We start from the raw sequence: 14,302 nt of genomic DNA on the forward strand, positions 1-14,302 counted from the left end.
AGTTGTTTCATTTTGTTACTTCCTGACCTTATTTTTAACCTCTCTATCCTATTTATTTTTTGGCCTTGGTGCCCTGCATTCCTCCCGATTTAGTGTCAATATGATGTGAACTCTAAAGGTAAACAAGCCACACTGATGTGCTTGGACTATCAAGTCATTCATCCCTTTTCCCTTCTTTGTCTTATTTTTCTTATCTTCCTCTTCCTCTCTATTAATAAATACTTGAGTCATTTAAAACTATGCGACAGGCATTTCCTCAGCAGGAGATAGATCCTGAAACAAAAGTTTAAAAACATTGAAGATGAAATACCACAGTCTACAGCAGTGTTTCTTAAGCTATAGTTGTTTGCATACCATCTCTGATTTTTGCCCTGTCTGCATACCATTTGTTAATGACTTAATTTTTTTTTTTTTTGGTTCAAATCGTCATTTATTTTACTCGAATTAATTTTCATAAGGGAAAACTTTCTATCAACTTTGAAAAATTTAAAACATTAAAAAACACACATTAAAATACATAACTCTTAAAAAATGTTCATCTGTGCCCTTAAAAACCACATGTCCTTCCTTCATGGAGGGGCTGCCTGAGAACTATATATTCAAAATGTTACCAGTGATTTGAGTTCTAACTCTTTGAATAGTCATTTGTGTCGGATATAGATTTGCCTCCTCCCACGCATCAGGGGCCTAGTTTCGCGGGGTCGGTCCTAGTTTTGTCACAGGAGAGCAGTATAAAAATACGTGTTTTCTTTTATTTCATAAATTGCTTCCCTTTAAAGAAGACAGTTCCAGGACTTTCCAATGCAGGGATGCGTGTTCGAATCCTGGTGGGAAAACTAAGATCCCACCAGCTGTGTGGCACAACCGATAAAAAATAAAGAATACAGTTCCTTTTGGGCCTCCTTCCCTCTGGACGAGGTGCCCCAGGTGCCTTCACCCCATTCGTGTGTCGCTCTGTTACTGTGTTTTCCCTGGTCTCCTATTATTGTGGTCTCTTTCCTCCAAATAAAATCAAGTTTTGAATCCTGGCTTGTCCATCTCCTTTTAAAAGAATGGTTCTGAGACTGGCCGCAGTTCTCCAGATGAGTTCTGACTCGTGCAGAGATAATCAGATCTTGCCTGCTTTTTTCCTGGACACTGTTTTTCCCTTACTAAGAGCTAAAATTGCACTACTTAAGCAAAGTAATGGCGTTATGCTGTTGTCTCATATTCTGGAGGTGGTTGGTTAATACTGCCTGTCATTTTCACTTCTTATCAGTTCTTTCCCACGTTAGGCCTGTGCAGTGAAAACAATCTAAATGGGAAGATTTTTCACATATTCTTATTGAATGGAGTTTTGCTGACTTTGGTCTTTGTCCCAGGCTTTATATTTTTAATATTTTAACTTTCTTCTCAACTTGGGAAAAATAGTTTTGATAAATTCCCATTCAGACCACTAATAACAAATTGAGCAGAGTTAGGCCAGGGACAGCCCCCTGTAGTGTATTGCAGGGGATTCATTCAGGCTCACATGGATCCAGTAAGACTTGTGCCTTCCAGACTGCTGTCTGCAAACTACTTATTTCTAGTGACTTATTCCTCCTATTGGAAAACCATGAAAAACATTTGTCTATCTAAATTTGGGGGGCATTTTCTCATTTGTCATCATAGATCACTAATCAGTGTCCATTCTGGAAGTGTTGCCAGTGTTCTGAGGTTTCATTTATCTGGTCCCAGAGATTGAACTTATTTAAAATGCTCAGATGAGTACTTACTGCTTAATTTATCTCACTCTCCAGTTTCTGCAGAAATGTTTATTATATGCTGTCCAATTTGAAAATCATTCTTAATGGAAAAGAAAGAAAGAAGATAGCTTATTTCCCTGCCTCTAGATTCTTTCTTAAATCCCTTGTGCCTTTTCAGGATTAATTGCCTCAGAGGAAAGAGATTCATTCATTTGTTCATGCACTCCTAGATGCCAATAAATATCCTGTAATCTGAGGCTAGTAAGAGAAAGACAGAGTCTCTGGTCTTCAGGAACTGCTGATATAGTAGGAGGACATAAAAATAATCAGGAAAGTGAAATATGAGCTGTCTTAGTCTGTGTGGGCTGCTGTAACAAAACACCACAGACTGGGCAGCTTATAAACAATAGGATTTTATTTCTCACAGTTTTGGAGGCTGGAAGTCTGAGGTCAGGGTCCCAGTGTGGCCAGCTGAAGGCTGTCTGCTGGGCCGCAGACTTCTTGTTGTGCCGCAGACTTCTTGTTGTGCCCTCCCGTGGAAGCGGCTGGACAGCTCTGTGGGGCCTCTTTTCTAAGGGCACGAATCCCATTCTTTACCATCTGAGCTTCCCTGGTGGTTCAGATGGTAGACTCTGTCTCCAGTATAGGAGACCTGGGTTCGATCCCTGGGTTGGGAAGATCCCCTGGAGAAAGGCATGGCAACCCACTCCTGTATTCCCACCTGGAAAATCCCATGGACAGAGGAGCCTGGTGGGCTACACCCCATGGAGTTGCAGAGTTGGACATGACTGAGCGACTAACTTTGCTTTCACTTTGCCCTCATGACCTATTCACTTCCTAAAGGCCCCACCTACTGACACCAACCATTAGGGGTTAGGATTTCAATATGATTTTGTGGAGAAGAGGGGAGAGACACAAACACTGAGACTACAGCATGAGCAGAGATGTTAAAAGCACGGGGACTGAAGACGGAATGGCTTTGTGAGTTGAAACCGCAGGTTGCCCTGGTCGGTTATGAGGCTGTGCACTGCATGCTGCAGGGGCTGTCGTGTTGTGTACAACTGCGGTGGCCTGAATCCTGGATCTCCTACTTGTCAGCGCTGTGTCTTTGCTCAAGTTATCTTGTTCAAGCCTGTTAACCTTCACTTTCCAGCTCTGGAGAATGGGGGAAATAATTGTACCTATCTCATTGCGTTGTGTTGAAGTTTTAAAGAAAAATCCTTTAATGCATTTATCTCAGTGCTTGGCACATACTGAGCACTCAATGAATGCTGTTATTATTCATAAAATGTGGCTTGGCTTTATCGGAAGCACACACAGTGAGCCACGGAAGCATAAGGAGTGCTAAGTATTAGTTGCTAATGACTGATGTAATAAATTACCACAAATTCTGTGGCTTAAAACAGCACACATGTATTCTCTGACAGTTATGGAAGCTAGAGGTCCAGAGTCAGTTTCGCTGGCAGAAGCCAAGGAGTCAGCAGGGCCTTGCTTCTTACAGAGGCACTAGGGGAGGAGCTGTTCCTTGCCTCTTCCAGTTTCTGGTGAGCCAGAATTTTTTGGTTGAGCAATGCTCCAGCCTCTGCCTCTGTGGTCGCATTGCCTTCTCCTCCTCTGTGTGTGGTCACGTCTCCCTCTGCCTTCTTCTAGAGGGAGGGGTGACCCATATAATCCAAGATGATCTCCCCATCTCAAGATCCTGACCTTGATAAACACATCTGCAAAACCTCTTTGTCATAGGAGGGAACATTCAGAGGTTCTAGGGATTAGGACCTGCATATCTTGCTGCTGCTGCTGCTAAGTCGCTTCAGTCGTGTCCAACTCTGTGCGACCCCATAGACGGCAGCCCACCAGGCTCCCCTGTCCCTGGGATTCTCCAGGCAAGAACACTGGAGTGGGTTGCCATTTCCTTCTCCAATGCATGAAAGTGAAAAGTGAAAGTGAAGTCGCTCAGTCGTGTCTGACCTGTAGCGACCCCATGAACTGCAGCCCACCAGGCTCCTCCGTCCATGGGATTTTCCAGGCAAGAGTACTGGAGTGGGGTGCCATTGCCTTCTCCGCCTGCATATCTTAGGGGGCCACTATTGTATCAGGATTCTCTAGAGAAACAGAATCAACAGGATATATTACAGAGACATAGACATTGACATTGACATAGACACAGACACCAGTAGAGATATAGATAAGAAATTCATGAGGTTATGGGAGCTAAACCCCATAACCTTGCCATGTGCAAGCTGGAGAACCAGGAAAGCTGGTGGTATGATTCATTGCAAGTCCAAAGGCCTGAGAACTAGGGAACTGCTGATATAAGTCAAGGAGTCTGAAGGTCTAAGAACCAGGAGCTCTGATATCTGAGGGCAGGAAAAGATGGACATCTCAGTTCAAGAAGCAAGAGAGTTTGCCCTTCCTTTGTCTTTTTGCTCCAGTTGGGCCCCTGGTGGATTGGATGGTGCCCATCCATTTTGGTGAGTGTGGATCTCTTGACTCAGTCTACTGAATCAACACTTTCGGGGAGTTCTGGCTGACCCCAGCTACAAGGCTAGAATTTGCTCCTGCAGAGAACGGTTGAAAAGCATCCCAGATGGGGAAACTGTATGGTGAGAGTAACAGTGGACAAGTCAGAGAAACATGGCTCAGTGTCAGTGTCAGTGTGAAATTTCTTAATCATTTTTCTTAGCTGACATATTCTTTTCATATTCACATGACATATTCAATTCATATTCAATTTGACATATTCAAATCCTTCTTTATTTTCCCTCTTCTAAACTCAGGATTATTTTGTTTTTATATATTTAAATTGGGGCTCCAAGAAAACCCTGGATCAAGAGCATCATGTTTGGTGCAAATTAATCTTCAAATATGGTGGCTGCTCTCTTTCTTGCCACCAAGAAGGGAGAGGGTGGCTTGGCTGGTGTTTGCAGAGGTTGCAGACCTAACCCACAGCCTGAACAGGGCCCACAGGCTTGCTTTCCCATGGCATTTGAAAATTTTTGAATCATTTGAAGACTTTAAGAAATAGGGAAATTGATGAAAAGTCTCAATTTCTGTTAAAACAGGGACAATGTGCCCCTCTGACTTTCTTCTTCTTTTAAAAAAAAATTATTTAATTATTCATTTTTGGCTGTGCTGGGTCTTCACTGCCACACGGGCTTTTCTCCAGTTACAGTGAGCAGGGGCTACTTTCTAGTTGCCGTGTGCGGACTTCTCATTTGCGGACTTCTCATCGTAGTGCCTTCTCTTGTTTCAGAGCACGGACTCTAAGGCGAGCGGGCTCCAATTGTTGTGGCTCCCCCCAGGTTCTAGAGCACAGGCTCAGTAGTTGTGGTGCGTGGGTTTAGTTGCTTTGCGGTATGTGCAATCTTCCTGGAGCAGAGATCTGACCGTGTCTCCCGCATTGGCTAGAGGATTCTTGACCACTGAGCTGCCAGGGAAGCCCCCTGTCTTTGTTAGCTGAGACACGAGCCTTACAGTCGGAGAGAGATTCTCCCTGTGCCTGCACCTGAGCCTCTCCAGTTGTTGAGTTGACTCTGTGGTTTCCTTGGAGGACAGTAACCCAGAAGTAGGAAGAGGAAAATCTGAGTGGGCCACGTTTCTCCCTGGGGGTCTGCTCCTGCCAGTTCCTTCCCTGTTGCCCTCTTGTCTAGACTTCTGAGTGGGAGATGCCTGATTTATGTTTCCCGGGCTCCCTCCTTCCTGCTTTTCAGCTTTCCTGTTCCTATTCAAAAACAATTACAAGGGTAGAACAATTGAAAGGCAAAAAAAAAATCAACCCCAAGCGACACTGTTCATAGACACTGTTCAGAGCAGCAGAGGCCTCAGGCTCCCGACTTCTCTTTTTCTGGGGAAGGTGTCCTTTTGATGCCTTGGGGAGAGAATTCTTCTTGCCAGATGAAATGACTGCCTGTCTGCGGTTGGGAAGGATGATCACTTTCACACATACTCACTAAAAAAAGCAAACAAAACCAATATTCCCTGCCTTAAATGTTCTCGCATGTTTTCTTTCTTCCTATCTTTCTTTTATAAATAGGAAGTGGGACCATATTGGAATACTCTTGTATAGTGTCCTTTTTTCACTTGTTAGTAGAGTGTAAGCATTTTCATGTTTTATTGAATTTTATTCTACTTGAAAGGTTTTTAAAATTGAAGTGAAATCATAAAATATAAAAACATAAAAATAAACATTTTCAGATGAAAAATTCAGTGGCCTTTAGTACATTCACAGTGTTGTACAACCGCCATCTCTATCTTCTTCCAAAATAATTTCATCATCACAAAGGATGACTCAAAAAAAGAAAAAAGAAGACTCCATAACCATTAGGCAGTTTCTCCCCATTTCCTCCTTCCCCCAACACATGGAAACTACTAATTTGTGTTCTGTTTCTGTGGAGTTTACCTATTTTGGATATTTCACATACATGGAATCATACAATATGTTTCTGGCTTTTTTCACTTATAGTATTTTCAAGGTTTATCCACATTGTAGCATTTTATGAGTTCTTCATTTCTTTTTATATGAGTAATATTCATATATATATGTTGTTGTATAGGAATATGTATGTATTCCATTGCACACATACTTCTGCCCTCAATTTGTTTATCCATTTCAACCTTCTGGCTAATATGAATAATACAGCGGTGCAGGGAGGAAGCCAGTTCTGACTCTATGATAGAATTGTTTCTTTAACTTGCTTTGCTTTGCTTTTGCTATTATTCAGTTCAGTTCAGTTGCTAAGTCGTGTCTGACTTTGCGAACCCATGGACTGCAACAGTCCAGGCTTCCCTGTCCATTTATTATTATATCGTACAGAATGGTTTGCCTCAGAATCCTGCCCCTCTGCCTGACTGTTAAACTAACGTGTGCCTTTGTTCAGAACCCTGTCCACCTGTGGATGGCAGGAAGGGAGAAATTAACACATCCCTTGCCTGAGGCTTGCCATTCTAGGAGATGTTTGCAAGATTAACGGCTTTTTTACTTTGCTTCCTCACCTCCCCCATCTCTGATCTATAAAAGAACCTGGCTTCCAGAACGCGATAAGATGTTTATTTTGAGGCGCTAGCCTGTCATCTTCTTGGTCTGCTGGCTCCCTGATTAAAGTCTCTTCCTTTCCTCAACACCTCGTCTCTCAGATTCATTGGCTTGTCGTTTGGCAGCGAGCAGAGTGAGCTTGGAGTTGGTAACACTACCATGAACATCCGTACATCTGTATTTGTTTGAGTACCTGTTTTCATTTCTTTTGAGTATATACCTAGGAGTAGAATGCTGGTCATATGGTGATTCTCGGTTTAGCTTTCTGAGGAACTGCCAAACTTTTCCCACAGCAGCTGTACTGTTTCGCAATCCCATAAGGAATGTACAAAGATTCTAATTTCTCTACATACTCACCAACAGTTATAGATAGATAAATTTATTGATTATATTAGTGAGTGTGAAGTGGTGCTTCACTGCGGTTTTGATTTGCATTGCCCTAATGTGTGTCATTGTTTCTAATGACTGCAGGGTATTCCCTTCTATGCCTGATCAGTTCTCCCCTGGTGAACACTGAGTCCCCTCATCTTTTTCCCTTATATACTGCAGTACACATCCTCGTGTTCTCAGTTGAAAGTGTGGACTGTGGAGTCAGAGAAGGTTAGGGTATAGCATCTCCATTTACTCACTGTGGTCTTAGGCAATTCACTTAAATTCTGAACCTCAGTTTCATCATTGGTAAGATGGGAATAAGTAACAGACTTGCTTTACCAAGTCTTCTGAGGATTATATATGAATGTGTATAAAGCTCGTAACACATGGGTTTGTATTGAGTGGTAAGCACTCAGTAGATGCTGCAATCTTTGGTTTCTTCCTTGAATTCTTTGAGATGACATTGCTAGGTCAGTAGAGGTTACGCACATAATAAAGGGCTTTTAACACACATTGCCGAATTGTCCTTTCCAAATACTAATTGACACTCCACCAGTACTGCATGCCAGTGCTTGTTTCTAGAACCTTCAACATTAGGAAATGTCATTTTAAAAAATTGCTAACATCTCATTATTGTTTTAAATTTGCATTTTTTTTTATTACAAATGAGCTTGAATATTTTGGGAGCATTTACATCTCTTTTGTGAACTGCTTTTTTATGTCTCATGCTCGTTTTTCCAATGGGATGGCAAATTTTCTAAATTTCTGTAAGAGCCCTTTATAGAAGAATATTAACCTAATATGGGCTTCCGTTTTAGCTCAGCTGATAAAGAATGCACCTGCAATGCAGGAGATCCCGATTCGATACCTGAGTTGGGAAGATCCCCTGGAGAAGGCTATCCATTCCAGGATTCTTAGGCTTCCCTGGTGGCTCAGACAGTAAGAATCTGCCTGCAATGCGGGAGACCTGGGTTCGATCCCTGGGTTGGGAAGATCCCCTGGAGGAGGGCATGGCAACCCACTCCAGTATTCTTTCCTGGAGAATCCCCATGGATAAAGGAGCCTGGTGGGCTACAGTCCATGGAGTCATAAAGAGTTGGACAGGACTGAGCAACTAAGCACAGCATATTAACCTAACATGGGGCTTCCCAGGTGGCTCTAGTGGTAAAGAACCTGCCTGCCAATGCAAGAGACTTGAGACACAGGTTCCATCCTGAGTCAGGAAAATCCCCTGGCTTGCCTGGAAAATCCCATGGACAGGGGAACCTGGGGGCCTATAGTCAATAGAGTTGCAAAGAGTTAGACACGACCGAAACAACTTAGCAGGCACAACCTAATATGCCTGTCATTTTGTTAAAAAATGATTCATTTTCATTTTAATTCCACATAGCTCCAGGGCATGGCTCACCACTAAAGGATCTGTAACTACCAAACTCCTGTTGTTTCTCAGAAAGGATGGACAGAAGTTGCGCAAGTTAGGCCTCAGTTTTCTTATCTGTGAAATGGATTGGACTAGAAAACTGCTGTTTATTTTCAGATTTTATGAAATTTTACGATTTTATGTAAGCATCTTATATGCTCAGTATATAGTGTTATTCATATTTTATATTTGTATGTAATAGTAATAAACATAAGCATAATCACTCCCTCAATTGCTTTGGTGTGTCTTGAGACCCTCAGCAGAGGCTCTGAGTATGTGTGTGTGTCTATGTTAAAATATGTAATCATATGTTTATTTTATATGCATATGTAAAATAACATTTTCCCAGATCACAAAAATTAAAAATTTCGTGTATATGTATCAACATATACATTTTGTGTTGTACTAGATGAGTTGTTTATAATTCTCTTTTAAGGAATCTTAATGATTGTATCATTGAGGGTACTGTAAATCATGGATCTTTTTGTTATTAAATAGGTATTTAATGTAGTTAACACTACATACTCTAACTTCACCAGCAACTTGGCAAAGAGACTATCAGCTGAAGTTCCTGTTGCCAGTAGCCCGATTACCACAAGATGGCGGCAGAGCCAAGCTGGGGATGTGACAGCCCTTTCCTTTGGGGAAGAGCATTCAACTGCTGACCTCCCAGAAGCTGTGCTGAAGATGACTCCTGAGAAAGAGACCTTGACTCCAGGTGAGGTAATAGAAATGCCACAAGCCAGTTTTGAAATCTTAAAAAAAGATATATTTCTGAGAGAATCTGTCTTACAGAAATACCTAGTGTTGTATTTAGTCAACTGCTTTCTGTTTTTCTCCTTTTGAATAAGAAATTTCCAAGGGAGCAGGGGAAGGGGAGGGCTGAAACAAAACCAAAAGAAAGTATGTTGTATTTTAAATATGACATTAGACACAATGAGGCACCATAGTCCTGCAGATTGAGAAGAAGCCCAAATCTTTTTTAAATCAATGAAATTCTCATGTAATAGTAAGTACCAATACTGAAAATAGCTGGCTGAAGCAACAGGAGATACAGGGTTGGAGGAAGGTCATCCTAATGGCTATCTTCTGAAAGATATTTTAAACTGAGGGGTGATTTTAATGCTGTTTCAGAGGAATTTCTGGCTAATTGTTTCAGAGGAATTTCTGACTAAAGTGGCTCCCTTTTCTTTCATAGGTCCTTAATTAATTAGTTATTTTCAAATAAGGCATTGCATGAGAAATTTAGAATTCTAAGAGATAATCAGACAAAATAATTTTATAATAAAGTCTATTTTATTTTCTATTTAAGTTTATACTGCATATTAATCAAAAACATTGTTTTCTTGCTGTTTTGCTGGTGGGATTTCTTTCTTTTTGTTCCAGAACGGTGAACACTGAGGACCTTCCCGTCCTAAAAGGGATGTTTGTAGAGAGGTTCATTTGCTGTCATGCTTTGTGGACAAAATCTGAGAGGTCCAGGATTCCTTAGGCTAGTGGATGTGAACTCTTTGTTGATAGCTGGGATGATTGTCAGTACTAGCATTCAACTGCAACATTTTCTTTCTCATTTGAGGTTCAGAGAGCCTGCTTCTTCTCCTCTTTCAGTTCAGTTTCAGTTCAGCCACTCAGTTGTGCCTGACTCTTTGCGACCCCATGAACCGCAGCACGCCAGGCCTCCCTGTTCATCACCAACTCCCAGAATCCACCCAAACCCATGTCCACTGAGTTGGTGATGCCATCCAACCATCTCATCCTCTGTCATCCCCTTCTCCTCCTGCCCTCAATCTTTCCCAGCCTCAGGGTCTTTTCAAATGAGTCAGCTCTTCGCATCAGGTGGCCAAAGTATTGGAGTTTCAGCTTCAACATCAGTCCTACCAATAAACACGCAGGACTGATCTTTAGGATGGACTGGTTGGATCTCCTTGCAGTCCAAGAGACTCTCAAGAGTCTTCTCCAACACCACAGTTCAAAAGCATCAATTCTTCGGTGCTCAGCTTTCTTTATAGTCCAACTCTTACATCCATACATGACCACTGGAAAAACCATAGCCTTGACTGGACAGACCTTTGTTGACAAAGTAATGTCTCTGCTTTTCAATATGCTGTCTAGGTTGGTCATAACTTTCCTTCCAAGGAGTAAGCGTCTTTTAATTTCATGGCTGCAGTCACCATCTGCAGTGATTTTGGAGCCCAGAAAAATAAAGTCAGCCACTGTTCCCACTGTTTTCCCATCTATTTCCCATGAAGTGATGGGACCAGATGCCATGATCTTAGTTTTCTGAATGTTGAGCTTTAAACCAACTTTTTCACTCTCCACTTTCACTTTCATCAAGAGGCTCTTTAGTTTTTCTTCACTTTCTGCCATAAGGGTGGTGTCATTTGCATTCCAGCTTGTGCTTCCTCCAACCCAGCGTTTCTCATGATGTACTCTGCATATAAGTTAAACAAGCAGGGTGACAATATACAGCCTTGATGTACTCCTTTTCCTATTTGGAACCAGTCTGTTGTTCCATTTGCAGAACATTTCTGCAGTTGAAATTAGATTTTGGATTCCTCCTTCCTCTTAGATTTTGGATGGCCCAGAACTTGAGGGGTTGGGCTCTAGGAACATCAGTGACAGCTTATCCGGCACATGTTTGTCTGAATGAGAAGAGATTGTTACATGGCAAAAGGCCAAAATACTTAATCCAGTTGTCCCTTGGTTCCTCTGATGAGCAAGTGATATAGCAGATTTTTAACTTAAGAAGACTTGTCAAGGTTTTCATTGCAGTTAAAAGTCTGGTAAAGGGCTTTCTCAGTCTTGAGAAGAGAATAGACATGGATAATAACAAGGTAAACAACATTGGCTCTTCCATGACAGTAACTTAGGAAGTATTTTACTAAAGTCACCTTGTCAAACTAGTTTTATATCTTTGTGCACTAGGAAGAGGGAGAGGTGAAGTGTTTCGCTATAATCATGTAGTGAACATCAGTGACTGAAAGGCAAGCATCCGTAGTGACTTCCTGGCAGGATGTTCACCACCTGTGCAAACCAGCTACTCTTCTCATCATCATTTTAAGCTTTGAACTGTTTGTATCCATTCTTCAAATGTGCAAATGCGTTCTTTCCATGCAGAGTTAAAGTGTTTCTGTTGCTGCTGCTGCTGCAGTTGGAGACAGGTCTTTAATCTTGACATTTCCTCCTGGTTCTGAGGCCACAGAGGGAATTTGTCACCCAGTGTTCACTCATGAACCCAGTACCCTTGACCCTGTGCTGCCCCTCCACCCCACCCCGCCTAGGACTTTGGAGAGATGAGGGCCTACATATTCACATTCTGTTCTATACATGCCAAGGGCTGACCTCCCACCAAAGGTTTAAGAGATTATGGTGGTGGTTTAGTCTCTAAGTTGTGTCCAACTCTTGCAACCCCATGGACTGTATGTAGCCTGCCAGGCTCCTCTATCCATGGGATTCTCCAGGCAAGAATACTGGAGTAGGTTGCTATTTCCTTCTCCAGGGCATTTCCCCAACCCAGGAATCAAACCCAGGTCTCCTGCATTGCAGGCAGATTTTTTACCAACTGAGCTATTACTTTAAAAACCAAATTCAAAGCTAAATGTTTTCTGGCAGGATCCTACAAGGAACCACTGAAGACCCCCAACAAAGGAAGTTCTGGAACAAATAACTCTGCTTTCCAGTTTGGCAAGGCCCCTCATGCACTGAACAGAGGCTGGAAGGATAAAGTTGCTTCAAAAGACCCGGTGGGTGAAGAGAGAAAACCAAAGATTTCTTATCTTGAGAAGCTCAAATAGCTGAGTCCCAAACATGAGATAAAAGCTGGCTTAGCTGCTCTTACAAATCAATAAGGAAAGGATGGATTCCTGATAGGAAAAATGAGTGTATGAAGGACACTTCCAAAAAGAAACAGGGTTGTTAATTAACACACAAAAAAAGTTTAATTAGCATCAATCAAAAAAGTGAAAATGAGACTAACCATCCAAAAGGTAAAGATTAAAAACAGAGGGACTTCCCCAGTGGTCCAGTGGTTAAAACTCCTGGCGTCCAATGCAGGGGGTGTGGGTTTGATCCCTGGCCTGGGAACTAAGATTTTGCATGCCAAGCAGTGTGGTTAAAAAAAAAAAAAAAGAATAAAATTATGCATACTATGTATGTTTCCTCTCGGTGCAAAGTTGTGTTGTGTGGTCTTTTCCCAACTCTTTGGAAAGTGTGTGGTAATATGATCTGCCCTTTGGCAGGTCGATTTGACTCCTCCTCTATAAGATGGTCTTTTCAAAATTTCCCTTAAGTCTTTGTGTGTTTTTTTTTTTAATTTCTCTACGAAGTTAACTTTATTTTAAGGATCTTATTGATTATGATTCTAATATCATAGTCCACCCTAAGTCCTTTGGGCACATTAAATATCGATAGCATGATTTTAGGTTTATTGAAACCAGTGAAGAGCCTCTGAAGGAATCAATGTTTCATTTAGAAAACTGAACTAGGAATGTCATAAATTCTCAATTTAGGCAAAGTTAAAGTCATTTGATGTGTGCTTCCTGTGTTTGGCATATGTGTTTTGCTGGAGGAACAATAAAATATTGTGAATGTGAAATTTAATTATTTGAACTCATATGCAGTTGCAAACAATTGTATTAGAGCAAGTCTTCTGCTAGGTGCTTTGCTGCTGGTTGGGGCTTCCCTGGTGGCTCAGATGGTAAAGAGTCTGCTTGCAGTGTGGGAGACCCGGCTTTGATCCATGGGTCGGGAAGATCCCTTGGAGGAGGAAATGGCAAATCACTTCAATATTCTTGCCTGGAAAATCCCATGGATGGAGGAGCCTGGCAGGCTACAGTCCATGAGGTCGCAAAGAGTCGGACATGACTGAGTGACGTCACTTGTTATTTGCTTGTTGCTGGGTAAGGGTAAGATGGCCAGGGAGTTACTTTGAGGGAACTATGTGTGCTTTTGAACTCATGCCCAGGCCAGGCTATTAGCACTGTCCTTTCCACCCTCTACTGGTGACTGGAGTTTTTACTGCCCTGACTTCCAGGACTTCCCTTTTCCTTCCCCTTGTGCTGTCTGGTAACTGGTAGCAGCAAAGTTGGTGGCTCTGCTGGCGGGGTCACGATAGTGTGGGCAAGTTACCATCATTACAGCGATTGTTATCCAGCCTGAATATCATCCCAGTTTCACTGGAGAACCTGGGCAGGGGATAATGGAAGCTGTTTTACTACTTTATGTAGAGCATTTATTGTCATGACTAATTGGGAGTCCAATAGCAGCAAAAACAGTGCGGATGTAAAGCGAGGTCTTTCATCTTGGCGGTGAACAGGTGTCTTCCTGTGGTCCTCAGAGGTCATCCAGAGGGTATTTCCATAGAGAGAGCTGAGTAGCTATGGAGATGTTCAGAATTCTCATACCCAGCCAGCTGTATGCCAAGTTGCTCATTAAAGTAATAGTAGATCTCACCCAGCGAAGGGTATCCCTGGGTGCATGGAGCACAAGCACACTATCTGGGAAATGCTTTGGTCAGCTTTGTTGTCTCTACGGGATTCTGAAGAATGAATCTGTGAAGAGTTGCACTGAGCTACTGGCCAGCAGGGCATTTAGAAATGGTATTTTATACCAGTTCTTCTCAAACAGGGGTGATTTTGCTCCCCACAGAGCATCTGACATGTCTGAAGATAGTTTTGATGATCAGAAGCCAGGGGGAAGGTATCTGGTAGACCACAACAATGCATTATTTGCCCATATTTCTGCAGTTGTGAAACTCTA

At 42.2% G+C, this 14,302-nt stretch overlaps 1 protein-coding gene across 8 annotated transcripts in view; it reads left to right on the forward strand.

The window, feature by feature from the left end:
- The window catches only part of CDC20B (cell division cycle 20B), a 133,930-nt gene that overhangs the window by 23,595 nt on the left and 96,033 nt on the right, over nucleotides 1–14,302 (forward strand). For all 8 annotated transcript variants that reach the window (XR_009731760.1, XM_061393527.1, XM_061393529.1 and 5 more), the window contains 2 exons: nucleotides 9,044–9,263; nucleotides 12,158–12,288. Coding sequence is in view for 7 of the 8 variants with exons in the window: in XM_061393527.1 (XP_061249511.1) it covers nucleotides 9,044–9,263; nucleotides 12,158–12,288 (351 nt within the window). In the remaining variant the exon portion in view is untranslated. The remainder of the gene's footprint in view (nucleotides 1–9,043; nucleotides 9,264–12,157; nucleotides 12,289–14,302) is intronic.

This window comes from Bos javanicus, chromosome 20 (genome assembly GCF_032452875.1).
Source record: "Bos javanicus breed banteng chromosome 20, ARS-OSU_banteng_1.0, whole genome shotgun sequence".
NCBI classification, from domain to species: domain Eukaryota; kingdom Metazoa; phylum Chordata; class Mammalia; order Artiodactyla; family Bovidae; genus Bos; species Bos javanicus.